Below are 13,455 nucleotides of genomic sequence, written 5' to 3'. Positions count from 1 at the left end.
CTTCCCTTCCCTTCCCTTCCCTTCCCTTCCCTTCCCTTCCCTTCCCTTCCCTTCCCTTCCCTTCCCTTCCCTTCTCTTCTCTTCTCTTCTCTTCTCTTCTCTTCTTTTTTCTCTTCTTTTCTTTTTTCTCTTTTCTTTCCTTTTCTTTTCCTTTCTTTCCTTTCCTTTCTCTTCCTTCCTTCCTTCCTTCCTTCCTTCCTTCCTTCCTTCCTTCCTTCCTTCCTTCCTTCCTTCTTTTCTAAATTTTATTTACATCCTGGTCGTTGCCCCCTCCCTCCGCTACACCTGGTCCCACCCTCGCTCCCTGTTTCCTCTATATCTACTCCCCTAACTCCTCAGAGAAGAGGAGCCCAGCCCCTGACCTACCCCAGAATATCAAGTCATATCAGCACTGAGCACATCCTTTTCCCCTGTGGCCTGGAGAGGTAACCCCGCCAGGAGAAAGTGTTAGAAAAGAAGGCAACAGAGTTCACATCATTCAGCCCCCATTACTCTTACTAGGGAACCCACATGAGGACTGAACTTCCCATTGGCTACATCTGTGTAAGGAGCATAGGTCCAGTCCACGCCAAGGTCCATGGTTGGTGCTCTAGTCTCCCCAGGCCCTCCAGTGCTCTGGTTAGTTGGCTCTGTAAGTCTTCTTTTGGAGCTCCTGTTTCCTGTGGGTTCTTTTATCCTTCTCCCAACTTTTCCACAAGACTCCCTGCACTCCACCCAACGTTTGGTTGTGGGTTTCCATCAGCTGCTCAGTGGAGCCAATCAGAGGACAGCTATGCTAGGTTCTCGTCTGCAAGGATAGCAGACTGTCATTTAATATGACAGGGGTTAACTGTCTCCCCACAACTCTGAGATTCCAACTTACACACTTCAGAATGGCTCAGATCAAAAACTCAAGAGACAACATATGCTGATGAAGATGTGGAGAGAGGGGAATCCTTCTCCATTGTTGGTGGCAGTGCAAACTTGTACAATCTTCTGGAAATCAACCTGGCACCATCTCAGAAAATTGGGAATAGCTCTGTCTCAAGACCCAGCTATATCACTCCTGGGCATATACCCAAAAGATGCTCTATCATACAACAAGTACACTTGCTCAACTATATTCTTAGCAGCTTTATTCCTAATCGCCAAAATCTCGAAACAACCCTCAATGGAAAAATGGATAAAGAAATTGTGGTGCATTTATACAATGGAATATTACTATTAAAAACAAGGAAATCATGAAATTTGCAGGCAAGTGGATAAGACTAGAAAAAGATTATCCTGAGTAAGCTCATCCAGACTCAGAAAGACACACATGGTATGTACTCACTTATAAGTACAGGAAACTACACTACAAACTCACAGACCCAAAGAAGATAAGTAACAAGGACCCAAGGTAGGATGCTTAACTCCCACTCACAAGTAGAAATAGAATAGACAGTGAAAGTGGTTGAAGAGAAGGAACAGGGTAAGAGAGGGAACACAGAGAGAAATGAAAGTCAGTATCAGAGATGGGTAGAGCAGTCTCAGGATGACAGAAGGTTTGCAGAGAGAAGAGAAACCTGAGGCAGGGACTTCTCTGTGACAAGCTGGAGACCTATGGCAGAGTAGGCCCCAGGGAGGATATGAGGATGACTCTAGCTGAGCTCCTAGTACCCGGGGTCATGGAGACTGAAGAGGCCACCCTCTAACGAAACAGGACTCCTAGTGTAAGGAGGGGAACACCAACACACCCACAAAAACTTCAACCCAAAATTTACCCTGCCTGACATTCAGGGATAAAGATAGGGCAGAGATTTAGGGAATGTCCAACCAATGGCTGACCTAGCCTGAGATTCACCCTATGAGGTGAGATTTTTTGTAGGTTCCATTTTGTGTTCACAAATTGCAGTCAAGCAAAGAAAATGCAATTTAGTCTTCTCTATATCCATGAGTTAATTGAAAGAACATTCATGGAGACCTAATAACTGAAGTTATTGTTTTAGTAATCTTATTAGAAATGTCTGAAATATATGGAGTGTACTTGTAAAAAAAATGTATTTCTCTTGTTGGGCTTCATATTAACATGAATTTTGATCACATTAATCCATTAAACTGTGACAGTGAAGACACAAGTCTACAATTAAGGCATAGAACAGGGACATTTTGGAGTCGAGCAATACTCTCAATCATGTCAACCCACAGAAGATGTGTTAATCGGTACCAGTACACACAGTACACAGTTAATCACTTATGACGGGGAATAAATGCTTGAGGATGGACACTAGGAGCGTGATGATGTAGAACCCTTGGAAATGACCTATGGCGATATTAAAGAGCCATATCCTCTCTTGGAATTCTATGCACAGTAAGAATTATAAATATCATACACAGAACTAAAGCATTAAATACAAAAATATTCATCACGAAACCAGCAGTATTATTACATCGCTTCTGCTATGCACATAGCATATACATATTTCTTTAGATTGCCATAAAAGCTGAGTGATCTGATTTTCATTGAATTAAATAAAAATATTTCCAGTGATGAGCATACGTTAGATTACTGTATCTTTAAGCAAGTTTAAACGTTTTCAGGGTATTTAAATTAAGGCAAATATTCTGTTTTGACATGGTGCTGTTAGAAGTACAACCTACATGTTCTGTGTCATTTTGTGTCACACAGATGGATATTTACTTTTGAGATTCCTTTTCTTACTGTGAAGCAACAATTCTGTTGGACAACCAGGCTGTAGCCTTTCCATGAGGAGTTTAATCAGTCAGTGAGTTGACTGCTTCGAGTAGCAGGTGTCAGTTAGACAACTGCTAATCCCTGAAGCCCAGCTCACAGGCACAGACTTCTAAACAAACTATCCAGGAGCAGCCAGACTGGACACATATGTCCCACCTACCAGCTACCTTATCTCCATAAGCCTAGGAAGGAATTCAGCCTATTAATGAATAGACTCTAGTGTGAGCATAGCACATAAGATACATATAAATGTTTATTGAGTGAGTTGAAAATTCAGGAACTTTGAGGTTGAGAAGAGAGTATTATGAGAATTGGTCTTGATATTCAGTTAACCAATTAAAAAGCTATCTAATTGAAAGCTTCCCTTCTTTTGTCTGTGGTAGGGCCTTGTTTTATTTTATTTTAATTTTTATTAATTACACTTTATTCACTTTGTATCCCCCCATAGCTCCCTCTCTCCTCCCCTCCCAATTCTACCCTGCCTCCCCTTTCTCCACGCATGCCCCTCCCCAAGTCCACTAATAGGGGAGGTCTTTCTCTCCTTCCTTCTGATCCTAGTCTATCAGGTCCCATCAGGAGTGGCTGCATTGTCTTCCTCTGTGGCCTGGTAAGACTGCACCCCACTCGGGGGGAGGTGATCAAAGAGCCAGCCACTGAGTTCATGTCAGAGACAGTCCCTGTTCCCATTACTATGGAACCCACTTGGACACTAAACTGCCATGGGCTACAACTGTGCAGGGGTTCTAGGTTATCTCCATGAATGGTCCTTGGTTGGAGTATCAGTCTCAGAAAAGACCCCTGTGCCCAGAATTTTTGGTTCTGTTGCTCTCCTTGTAGAGTTCCTGTCCTTTCCAGGTTCTATTTCCCACTTCTTTCATAAGATTTCCTGAACTCTGCCATAAGTCTCAGCATCTGCTTTGATACCCTGCAGGGTAGAGCCCTTCAGAGGCCCTCTGTGGTAGGCTCCTGTCCTGTTCCCTGTGGAACTGGAAACATCATCCTGAGTGAGGTATTCCAGAAGCAGAACAACACACTTATAAGTGGATATTAGACATATAATATAGGATAAACATACTAAAATCTGTACACCTAAAGAAACTAACCAAGAAGGAGGACTCTGGCTAAAATGTTCAATCCCCATTCAGAAAGGCAAAGAGGATGGACATCAGAAGAAGGGCCTTGTATTTAAGACTTTTGTTTAGACTTAGTGGAGAGGTGTTTATCCTGCCAGCCTTCCTAAGCATCTGGATTCTCTCTAACACACAGCCTATTTTTCTATTATTTGCTTTCACACAGCCCAAATCCTAAGTGACTACATCTGTGTCCTAGGCTGATAAAATCTTAGAAGCATCAAGGAAAGCCCCTACATGTTTTCTAGAGGCAACTGTTCAATTCATTGTAACTAATAATAACAGCTAGTATCTGACCCATGTTATCACTTAGGAAAACTTCAAGGCATTTTGGCCTGAAGTCATTCAAAATTTTACTTTAGGTCACTTAAAGGGATAGTGTATGCTACTTTCCATGCCCTTAAAATATTGTAGGGTTTTAGTCTCCTTGAAAAGAGATAGATCTTAAACACGGTCAATTTGACAAGTCAAGTAGTTGATTTATAAATAGTTTTATGTGAAGGTGCGGTGGAAAGAACTGGCTTTGGATGAGAAAACACAAATTTAGTGTCTCTTTGCTTTGCCATCTTCATTTTCTTTATCCATTCACTCCGGCAGATGATCTACATGTGTGTCAGTACCTACACTTGGGCTCTTGCTCTGTTTCCCTCCTTTTCAACTTGTTTCTCTTCTTTTTGTTTGACAGTTCCTTGGCACTTTCTTGTACTGGGCACTTTTTAAGAAATAATAAAAAAATATCATATTTAAAATAACAAAGCTTATGAGAGACACACAAATATTATCTAACATGTGGAAATGAGTACTAGAGTTAGCACGTCTTAAACTTAACTTTACAGCAAAGAGCTTCTACTTCAAGACTGGGCATTAAAGTCTGTACACCACTCCACGGCCAACATAGTGTGCTCAGGGCTGGAGGGTTAGGCTACTCACTTTTTTCCTTTTCCTCTTTTCAAGCTATGTTATCATGGCAGTAGATTAACTTAAAACTGATAGATATCAACTGGAAGAAATCAGTTGATAGACCCACTGGAAACCTGGTCACAGAGTCTGTGTGCTGGAGGGAAAAAACAGTCACCAAATGTGGGAGGAGGGTACTGTGTCATTGACCCTCATGAGCGGTGGCTATCACTTTTCCCAGCCTTCTGTCCTATGTCCCTTCTTGGGAACACCATTCTCTTTCTTACTAAATACCTCTATTTCTACCACTATGTTATGCCTCTGGTACAGTTGTTTTTTTTTTTTTTTTTTTTTTTTTTTTTCTTCTTCTAGGACAGGGGAACCTGAGAATCTCAGCAGGTTCTCTCAGGACTTAGCTTGAAAACAACAGCATTCTACTGTTTCAAAAATTTGCCTGATCATTTTCATCAAGCCTCAAACATTAAATTAAAGATTAAAGAATGGGGATACTTAAAAAAACATATACCCTTTGTATGTATTTTAATACTTTTGACCATTTAGTGTTCTTTTCTGAGTGAAGAAAAAAATCTTTCCTTGGAGAATTCTGAAAATGTCACTTTTTAAAATAAGCACCTCCTCAAATTATAAGAGAAGTCAGTGATTTAACTGGTGAGCAATCTCTCTAGCCTGTGCAAAAGCACATTTAAAAACAATGTTCCTTTCAGAAAATGTGTTTATACTATACAAAGATGTAAGTAATACTAATTTTTTTTTTTGTGAAAGTTAGTATTAAATAGTTAGCATTGCCTGCTTTTGGGACCCTCATTCTCCTCCTGGGTTGCCTCATCCATTCTTAATATGAAGGGAGGTGACATATTGCAATTTGCTAACCCATATTTGGTTGATATTCCTGGGAGGCCTGCCCTTTTTTCAAGGGGAAAAGAAAAGAAGTTGGGTGAGGAGGGAGGGAGGATGTGGGGGAAGGGGAACTGGAAGGAAATGTGGAAGAGAAAACTGCAGTCAGGGTGTAATATATGAGAGAATAAATTAATAATAAAAATTTTTCTTCTAGTTTTCTGAGGGTATTTGAAGATTTAATTTAAAAATACAAGAATGAATGATGTATTAGAAAAATAGCAGACATTTTGAAGTCTGGTTTTACAAGAAGAAGATCTGGGGATTTCAAAGCTAATGTATTCATAGGCCTGAGGCTGATCCTCAGGCAGCTTTCTAGTTATTATTAACAAATGTAAGAATAATTTCTCTGTGACTCTCTTCCATGGACACTTTCTCTAATAATAAAGGCTAGGCTCTTCCTTTCCTGTTCCCTAAAGACCTTAAAGTTTCCTTTTACACTTTAAATTACTTCTGCCCAATTCCCTCTCCTCTAACAGACACCAGCAGGCCTGCAGAGAGGTAGTTCCTTTGTCAAGCACACTGGGCCACTGTCTCCACGGCGACACAATGAAGCTAAGCTTTTAAATCACCCTTTGTTTTTCATCTCTGACTATTCACATGCAGAACAGTGTAACCGTCTCTTAGTGCAGGTTTATTCTCTTTTGTATTCTCTAAAAACACTTTTTGTTTACCTTCCTATCCTGACTTAAATCTGGAGCGCTCAAAGTACTTCATCCTATATGTAAATTAAAAATGAGAATGTAGAAACTGTTGTGATTTAGATAAAATACTTATTATGCAACATTAGGACCCTGGTTAGGTTTCTAGAGCAATGTGTGTGAGAATTTTTTAGGTCTTTTGCTTTGTGTGGTTGCTGGTGCTTTTAGGGCATCTTGTAAGGTTCCGTTTATTTGACAGCAGGAAAAATAAGCTTAGAGAAAAAAGTATAGATTTTGTAGAAGATCCTGGAGTTGCTCAGCCACGAGGCTTACGCTGAACCCAGCATGTGCACTTTTAAATCCTTGCCATCAGATTTCCTAGAATCTGCTTTAATAGTTACATAGGAAAGAATGGATTTGAGAAAATTTAATTTTTGCAAGCTTTGACATTCAGATAGCTCTTTGATGGGTGAGAGTAGCTATGAAGGAGAAGGTCATAAGGAGCCTCCCTAACTAGGAATTGGTGAGAATGTCTTACCCAGCAGGTTTTCATCTCATGCTTGACTAATTTGAGCAGATGACTTGCAAGAAATGGATCCACCATCATTGTCTGGTTTATGATTTGTCCAAGTAGTCGCAAAAGGTTATTCTTTACTGCAAAGACAGCTGGCTACCATGTGACCAATATTTCTGTTTCTTAAACGGTCTTTGTTCAAATTTTAATCAGTGTCTTTATTGAAGAAGTAGGGTGTCCTAAAGAAATGCGCTTTCTTTCTCTGCCAAAGACAACAGCCACCTATTCTTTAAATAGCACTTATATATATACTAATCGGAGATGGCATCATGCCTATCTGGGTCTAGTAAAGAGCACATATAATAAGCATGTGGAAGGCAAACATGCTGCAGCTAATGCTACGTAAAATGAAATGCTGCTCCTGTAGTTTTATGAAGTATGAGTACGTAGATTATTAGTCCTCTAATGTGGCAAAATGCAATTATCCAACAGCAATTAAAATCAATTACATTCTTTATGTTATTTCTATTTTATGAGCTAAAAAAAGACAAACTGGGGTGTTCAGTTCTGAATGGCTCCTGTTCTTGTTGCAATTTCTCATGTGGTGCATTATCTAATGAGTCGCATTAGCTTCCAGAAATAAGTGCTATAAAATTGTAAAATTTTATTGTTCTTGTATCTATTTCTGTTTCATTTCATCTAGCATCCCACATGCTATATCATCATTGCTCCCTTACTTTTACTGTAGCCACTAATACAGAGAAGATAAACCAAAGGAAAGACATAGTTCTTTCATACATATACTGTGACTTTGGAAAACCACTTAACTTAATAAACTAAATGCTCTCTGTATAAAGAGCAGGGAGTACACAGATGAAAAATGAAGACTGTTGTGCCTCCATTAGTCTCATGTTTTCTATTCCAGGATGATCCTATAATGCTAGGAAGTTACTATTAAGAATTCTAAATGGCTGGGGAGATGGCTCCATGGATAAAACTTTGACCATGAACCAGAGACCCCAGGTTTTTAACTGAACCTCAGGCCAGGTGGGCATGGCAGCTGCCTACAACCTTAGCAACTGCAATGCAGAAAAGGGGGTACCTGGAACAAGTTGATAGACTAGGTGAACAGGCAAGAGAACTTTTTCTTCTTTGACATTTTATTCTACTCAGTGGATTTTTGTTTTTTGTTTGTTTGTTTGTTTGTTTGTTTGTTTTTAATCACTATAATGTGAATTATTTTCAGTCCTTGACCACTTTCAGGTCATTTGTCCATTCTAAATTCTTATCAGATAACCACTACCCATTATTTCACATTCCATCAGGCTAAAAGGAGCTTTTTTATCTTGATCTTTTAAAGTTTTTACACATTTTCCTCCATGTATACTGACAAGTATTAATGTAAACTATAATATGGTAACTTTTGAGGTGCCTTAGTGAAGAAACAAAGCTTGGGAATTATTATACACAATTTATAGTTTTAAAAAATCTAAAGCTCAAACAGAACTATCAAATAAGCAATGGAACCTTGATGTGAGCATAAAATTTTGCAACAAAATTTGCTTTCCTTTACAGCGTACCACTCTCCATTCAAGAGCAGGATCATGTCTTATGGCAAGAGAAGTGATGCATCAGAAAAGTATTGGTTGCTTTTGCAGAGTACTGTGTTTGGTCCCAGAATCCATATTATGGCTTGCAACCACTTGCAACCCCAGTTCCAGGAGCTCTAGACCCTTCTTATGTCTTCTGAGGGTGCCAGTCCGACATGTGGTCCACATACACATATGCAGGCAAAGCATTCATACACACAAAACAATTAAACCTTTTGAAAAGAAAAGAGAGCCATGTCTTTCTCAGATTGATTGAAGCAAGTCAGTTGAGAGAGACTTTTTGTAATTATTAATTACCGAGTCCTGTTTGCTCATCCATTGTGCTGATGTTTTTCCAGCTGTCTGACTTGTTCATATCTGTAAGCTGCTAAAAAGTAAGAAACATGCTTATTCCTCATTTTATGCCTTGCTATAACAACAAAAATTTGGAAGGATATAGACACTGGGTAAATCTTGACTTAGGAAGTAAAATAATTAGTGAACAAAGATGTATTTACATCTACACTATGTACGATAGAATTCTTCTACGATATGGGTTGAAAGCCACTAGTGATTTTGTGTATAGCAAATCAGATGTTTAACTGAAGACATCCAGCGGCTTAGTTTGCTGTATTGAAGAACAAAAACCAGATGGAAAATCCCATTCATGTTTTAGTGCAAATCAGGAAGATTATCTGTATCCTGTTGTTTCCATCCTAACACTCCTTCACCCATTTCTTCCTAGGTATGATCTGGACTTCAGGGGCCCTCAGATGAGTTTAAGGCAATATGCTCCTTTACATTTCTGACTAATTTAGGCACTCCTGGGAGCTTTCTTTGTACTTTCCAAAGACATAGATGGAGATCAGAACTTAACAATCAATCCATGTTTCTCTGAATATCCAGGGCTGCTGCACTATTCTGTGCTCTGTATAAACTGGTTAATGTGAGGAGGTTATATAGTACTCTGTACAAATACAGGGAGAGATGTAGTTTCTAATTTATATATCATCTTGGCATAGTCTTCTAACAGCACAGAGAAGCCAATTCATTTCTGAACGCACCTCGGGGCTTTTCTGTATACGCTAACATACTGTGCTGCAGCAGGGCATGCCATGCAGAGCTTGTCTGCCTCAGAACGTCACTGGGTGGTTAACTGTTCATTATTACAATGGCACTTGTATGAAGAACTCTAAAATTACCCATTTGAAATCTCCAAAAGATACTTGCTTTCTATGACATTTTATGCTAATCTTCTGTGCTACCACCTGTTACTACTGCCACCGCCTATTGTAAATATTTCCAAATACATTTCTTTAACAACTTAGTCACAAAGGGTCTTACAACAGTCAGAGGGCCCATTAAATATACAGTCATTATGATAAACGACGCATGAAAAACTGAAAAGTATTATCTTAGCTAGATGAGTATTGGTGACTGAGTGGATTCAATGTAGAATATAAGTTTAGAGCATGGACAGACAAGATAAATCTGCAGAGATTAATCTACTTGTTTAGTGCACCTCTGTGTTTACACAGTGACGGTTGAGATAGAGCATGACCTAAGTTGCTATTAATATGGCTCAATTTGTCTTTCTTGCTGAACTTGTCATACCAGCAGAGTGCGTAGTTTGTGTTCAACAAAACCCTCCAGAACAAAAGGCCACCCCCTGGCCTTATTCAAGTGTGAAAAGATCAGATTCCCAGAAACAGGGTTGGTGAGGGTGAAGCTTGTATAGGAAACTCCGCGGCAGTGGTCCTCAACCTCCCTGATGCTGTGACCTTTACTGCAGCTTCTCATGCTGCAGTGTCCCCCATAAAATCATTCCATTGCTACTTTGTAAGTGTAATTTGCTACTCCTAAGAATTGTGATGTAAATAACTGTGTTTTTTGATGCTTTTGGAGTTGTGACCCACAGGTTGAAAAACTGTTCTAAGATGACTTCTGCTTCAGTCTCATACACCTTACCATGACATGACTTTGATAATTACACCTGGTTCTCTATTTTCTCTGAGTTATCCTTTGCAAGAGAGGTGAGGGAATGGGTATTCATGTTTCCTCAGAAATACCTACTTGAACAAATAGCATCATATTACCATTTAAGTTGTTTTTTTTTTTTTTTTAATGTGGACTGGGGAAAAACATACTGGTATCTCATAGAGATTTAATTCTTTCCATGTCAATTATAGACTATATGGGTGATAGGGCAGGCAAGTGAAAAATTATATTCAGTTGCATGGAATATTGATGTTAATGGAGATACCAGTTTTAGAAAGAAATTATGTGCAATGCTTAGCTCAAAGCCAGTACTTTTAACATTTTACACGTGATAGAATTATAAATTAGTCAATTTGGTGAGCCCAAATAAGAAGTGAGTAAAATTTATATTCCATATATTCTAATCATAAGGCTTGTTATTTTCTTAGAATAAATTCATGGTAACCTGTATATGTGTCTATATTCTTCCACTTGTCTGATTTAGTTTGCCTTTGCCTTCATTCCCTCTCAGCCTGTTGCCTTGACAACTATCATGTATGTGCTTGTATGAGAGGTTTTCCTTTGACCTGTATTTATTTCTATGGAAACAGTGATGTCATTGGTGTGGGCAGATGTTCAGGTGAATCAAGGTAAAGAAACATGAAATGTTGTCCTCCTTTGGATCATAAAATGTGTCATGAAAGCAAGTTTTGAATTAATAAACTATAATTTTGTGTTTATTTGGATTTGTTCCTCAAGATTCAGTTTTCATTATGTATAAATTAACTGGAATAGAATGGACTAAAATTGCAAGACATATTGGATGGCACATTGTTAAGCTATGTAGTATCATTAAAAATACAAATACATATATGTAACAAACTTTAATCTTAAAAATCAGAGAGTTAAAAGTTTATTTCAATTGTGTTTGTTATTATAAAAATTATGGTGTTGACAAGACGGCTCAGTAGGTAAAGGGTTTGCCATAAAGCTTGACAGCTGAGTTTGATCCTTGGGACTCACGTGGTAGAAGAGAGCTGATTCCAGAAAATTATCCTCTGACCGCCACATGTATCTGGAGCACACTTTCAACCACCTCTCACACACAGAAGAAATAAATACATAAATAATAAAATGTAAAAATTTAGTAATGCAAGGAATTTTATATTAATATCAAAGTAATATCCGTTAGAATAGTAGATCAACGATTAAAACGCCCAACTTACAGCCATTATATTAAAAGGAAATCCTAATTTTAGAAACACAGAGATACAGGGAATGATAGTGATTATTTTTCTGCAACATCAAAAATTCACACAATAGGCATTACATTTTATTTTAAGTATTTACATTAAAAAAATCTGCTTCCCTCTGTCTTTCTCTGTGCTTGTGTGTTATTCACTTCAGTCTATTTTCTTTTCTTTACAGGCAATGTGGAAACCTGCCTATGATTTCCTCTATGCATGGAGTGCTCACTATGGAAATAGCTGCAGAGATGTGTTACAAGACCTTCAATCAGCTTTGGACAGAATGAAAAACCCTGTCACCAAACGGTGGAGAGATTTAACTGGAACTTTAATACTAGTAAATTCTTTAGAGGTTTTGAGAGTAACTGCTTTCACTAGTTCTCAGGAAATATAGAATGAAGCAAGTTTTGGGAGCAAGGAGAATGGAAAGGGGGAAAGGTGTGTGTGACAAAGGGGTTGGGGGATGAGCTCATAAAGATGTTTTAGATTTGGAAAACTGTTTTACCTTCTGAAACAAAACCTGCAACTATTAACAGAACTGGGTTTTGTAATCAAAGCTCTTTTTGTGTATGTTGCAAAGAAAAATCATAAAATGCTCTATTATTGAGAAAGAAAGAAAAGCCCTTCTCTCTCCTTCAAAGTTCCTTCAGTTTTCTTAATTTAAAACACATGAGTGTTTAATAACATCAAACAGATACCTCAATAAACTGAAGGCTTCATCATAGGCAGCTAAGGTTTACCATGAGGCAGGAAAATAGAAGGAGTGAAGACACTTACCTTCAAAGGCTGCATCTTTTCTCTACAAATCTCCTCCTATATTCTTCAGTGTTCTATGTGCAAAAATCAAGGGTGGAAGAGTATTAGTCTTCCTCCCAAGAGACCCAGCCCATTGGTGACACCAGGAGTTAGGTCAATGCAATCTGAGGCCCTAGAGGATGCAGAATGGTTTATTCCTGGAAGAGTGAGCAAGTTGTGAGCACCCTCTGCCTAAATAGTTTTGCAGAGGAAGTGGCCCCAGGTTAGCCCCAATGGTCCCTTGCCAGGAATGCCCACAGAAGAGAACCAACAAATACTGTTTCTGGCTATTGAAAAATCATATCACATAGCAGAATAGTGAAAAAAAATAATAAAAATGAAAATAAAAATGCATACTGAGAAGCAAAGCTTATTCCTCTTTTTAAACAGTCTTGAATAATTACCCAAAGGAAAATATGTCACTGTCAGAAAAACTGTCTTCAAACATGGACTGGAAATTTTTATTATTTTCCTTTAGTGTCTTGGGACTATATGTAATCCACCTAATCTGAAGTATTATCCCATGACCGGAATGCAAAATATTTTTTCTACCAATCAGGATATATAACACTGAGTTACTACAAACAATTGCTATCATTAAAACACTTTCAGTACTAAAAACTGACATTTTTGTGTGTGCTCACATGAAGACATGCAATGTGTGTGTAAACATCTCAGAGTGCAACACAAAACTTGTGAAAAATAAGGCTAATGTGAGATCTTGAGTCAATTTAGACATTAATGATTGGCCTAGGTGACAAAATATGCTCTCTGTCTAATCGCCCAATGGCTGCCAATATTTTTTTATTGCGACCTTTCTTTACTTATTGTACTTCTCTTAAAGGAGAATGAATCCAATGATAGGCATATAGGTGTTTGAGATGCAAAATAATAATGAGGAAGAATGCATGGTTTCTGGCTTCAGTGTTATTAATGCTAGGGATGCGTAATAAAAATGACACCATTAAATGTAAAATTGCATCTACAATGGCAGCTGCAATGGAGAAACTGTGATGCTGAAATAGAGGCTTCATATG

At 38.4% G+C, this 13,455-nt stretch overlaps 1 protein-coding gene across 1 annotated transcript in view; it reads left to right on the top strand.

Moving 5' to 3' along the window:
* Positions 1-13,023, top strand: part of Macc1 (MET transcriptional regulator MACC1) — a 76,102-nt gene extending 63,079 nt beyond the window's left edge. The window contains exon 5 of the mRNA XM_055607558.1: positions 11,805-13,023. Within this exon, the coding sequence (XP_055463533.1) occupies positions 11,805-12,017 (213 nt within the window). The 3' untranslated portion in view covers positions 12,018-13,023. The remainder of the gene's footprint in view (positions 1-11,804) is intronic.
* The last annotated feature ends 432 nt before the right edge of the window (positions 13,024-13,455 follow it).

This window comes from Psammomys obesus, unplaced genomic scaffold, assembly GCF_907164565.1.
Source record: "Psammomys obesus unplaced genomic scaffold, mPsaObe1.curated_primary_1811, whole genome shotgun sequence".
Taxonomy (NCBI): Eukaryota; Metazoa; Chordata; class Mammalia; order Rodentia; family Muridae; genus Psammomys; species Psammomys obesus.
Note: the sequence above shows the minus strand (reverse complement) of the source record. Positions and strands in the feature narration are given on the sequence as shown.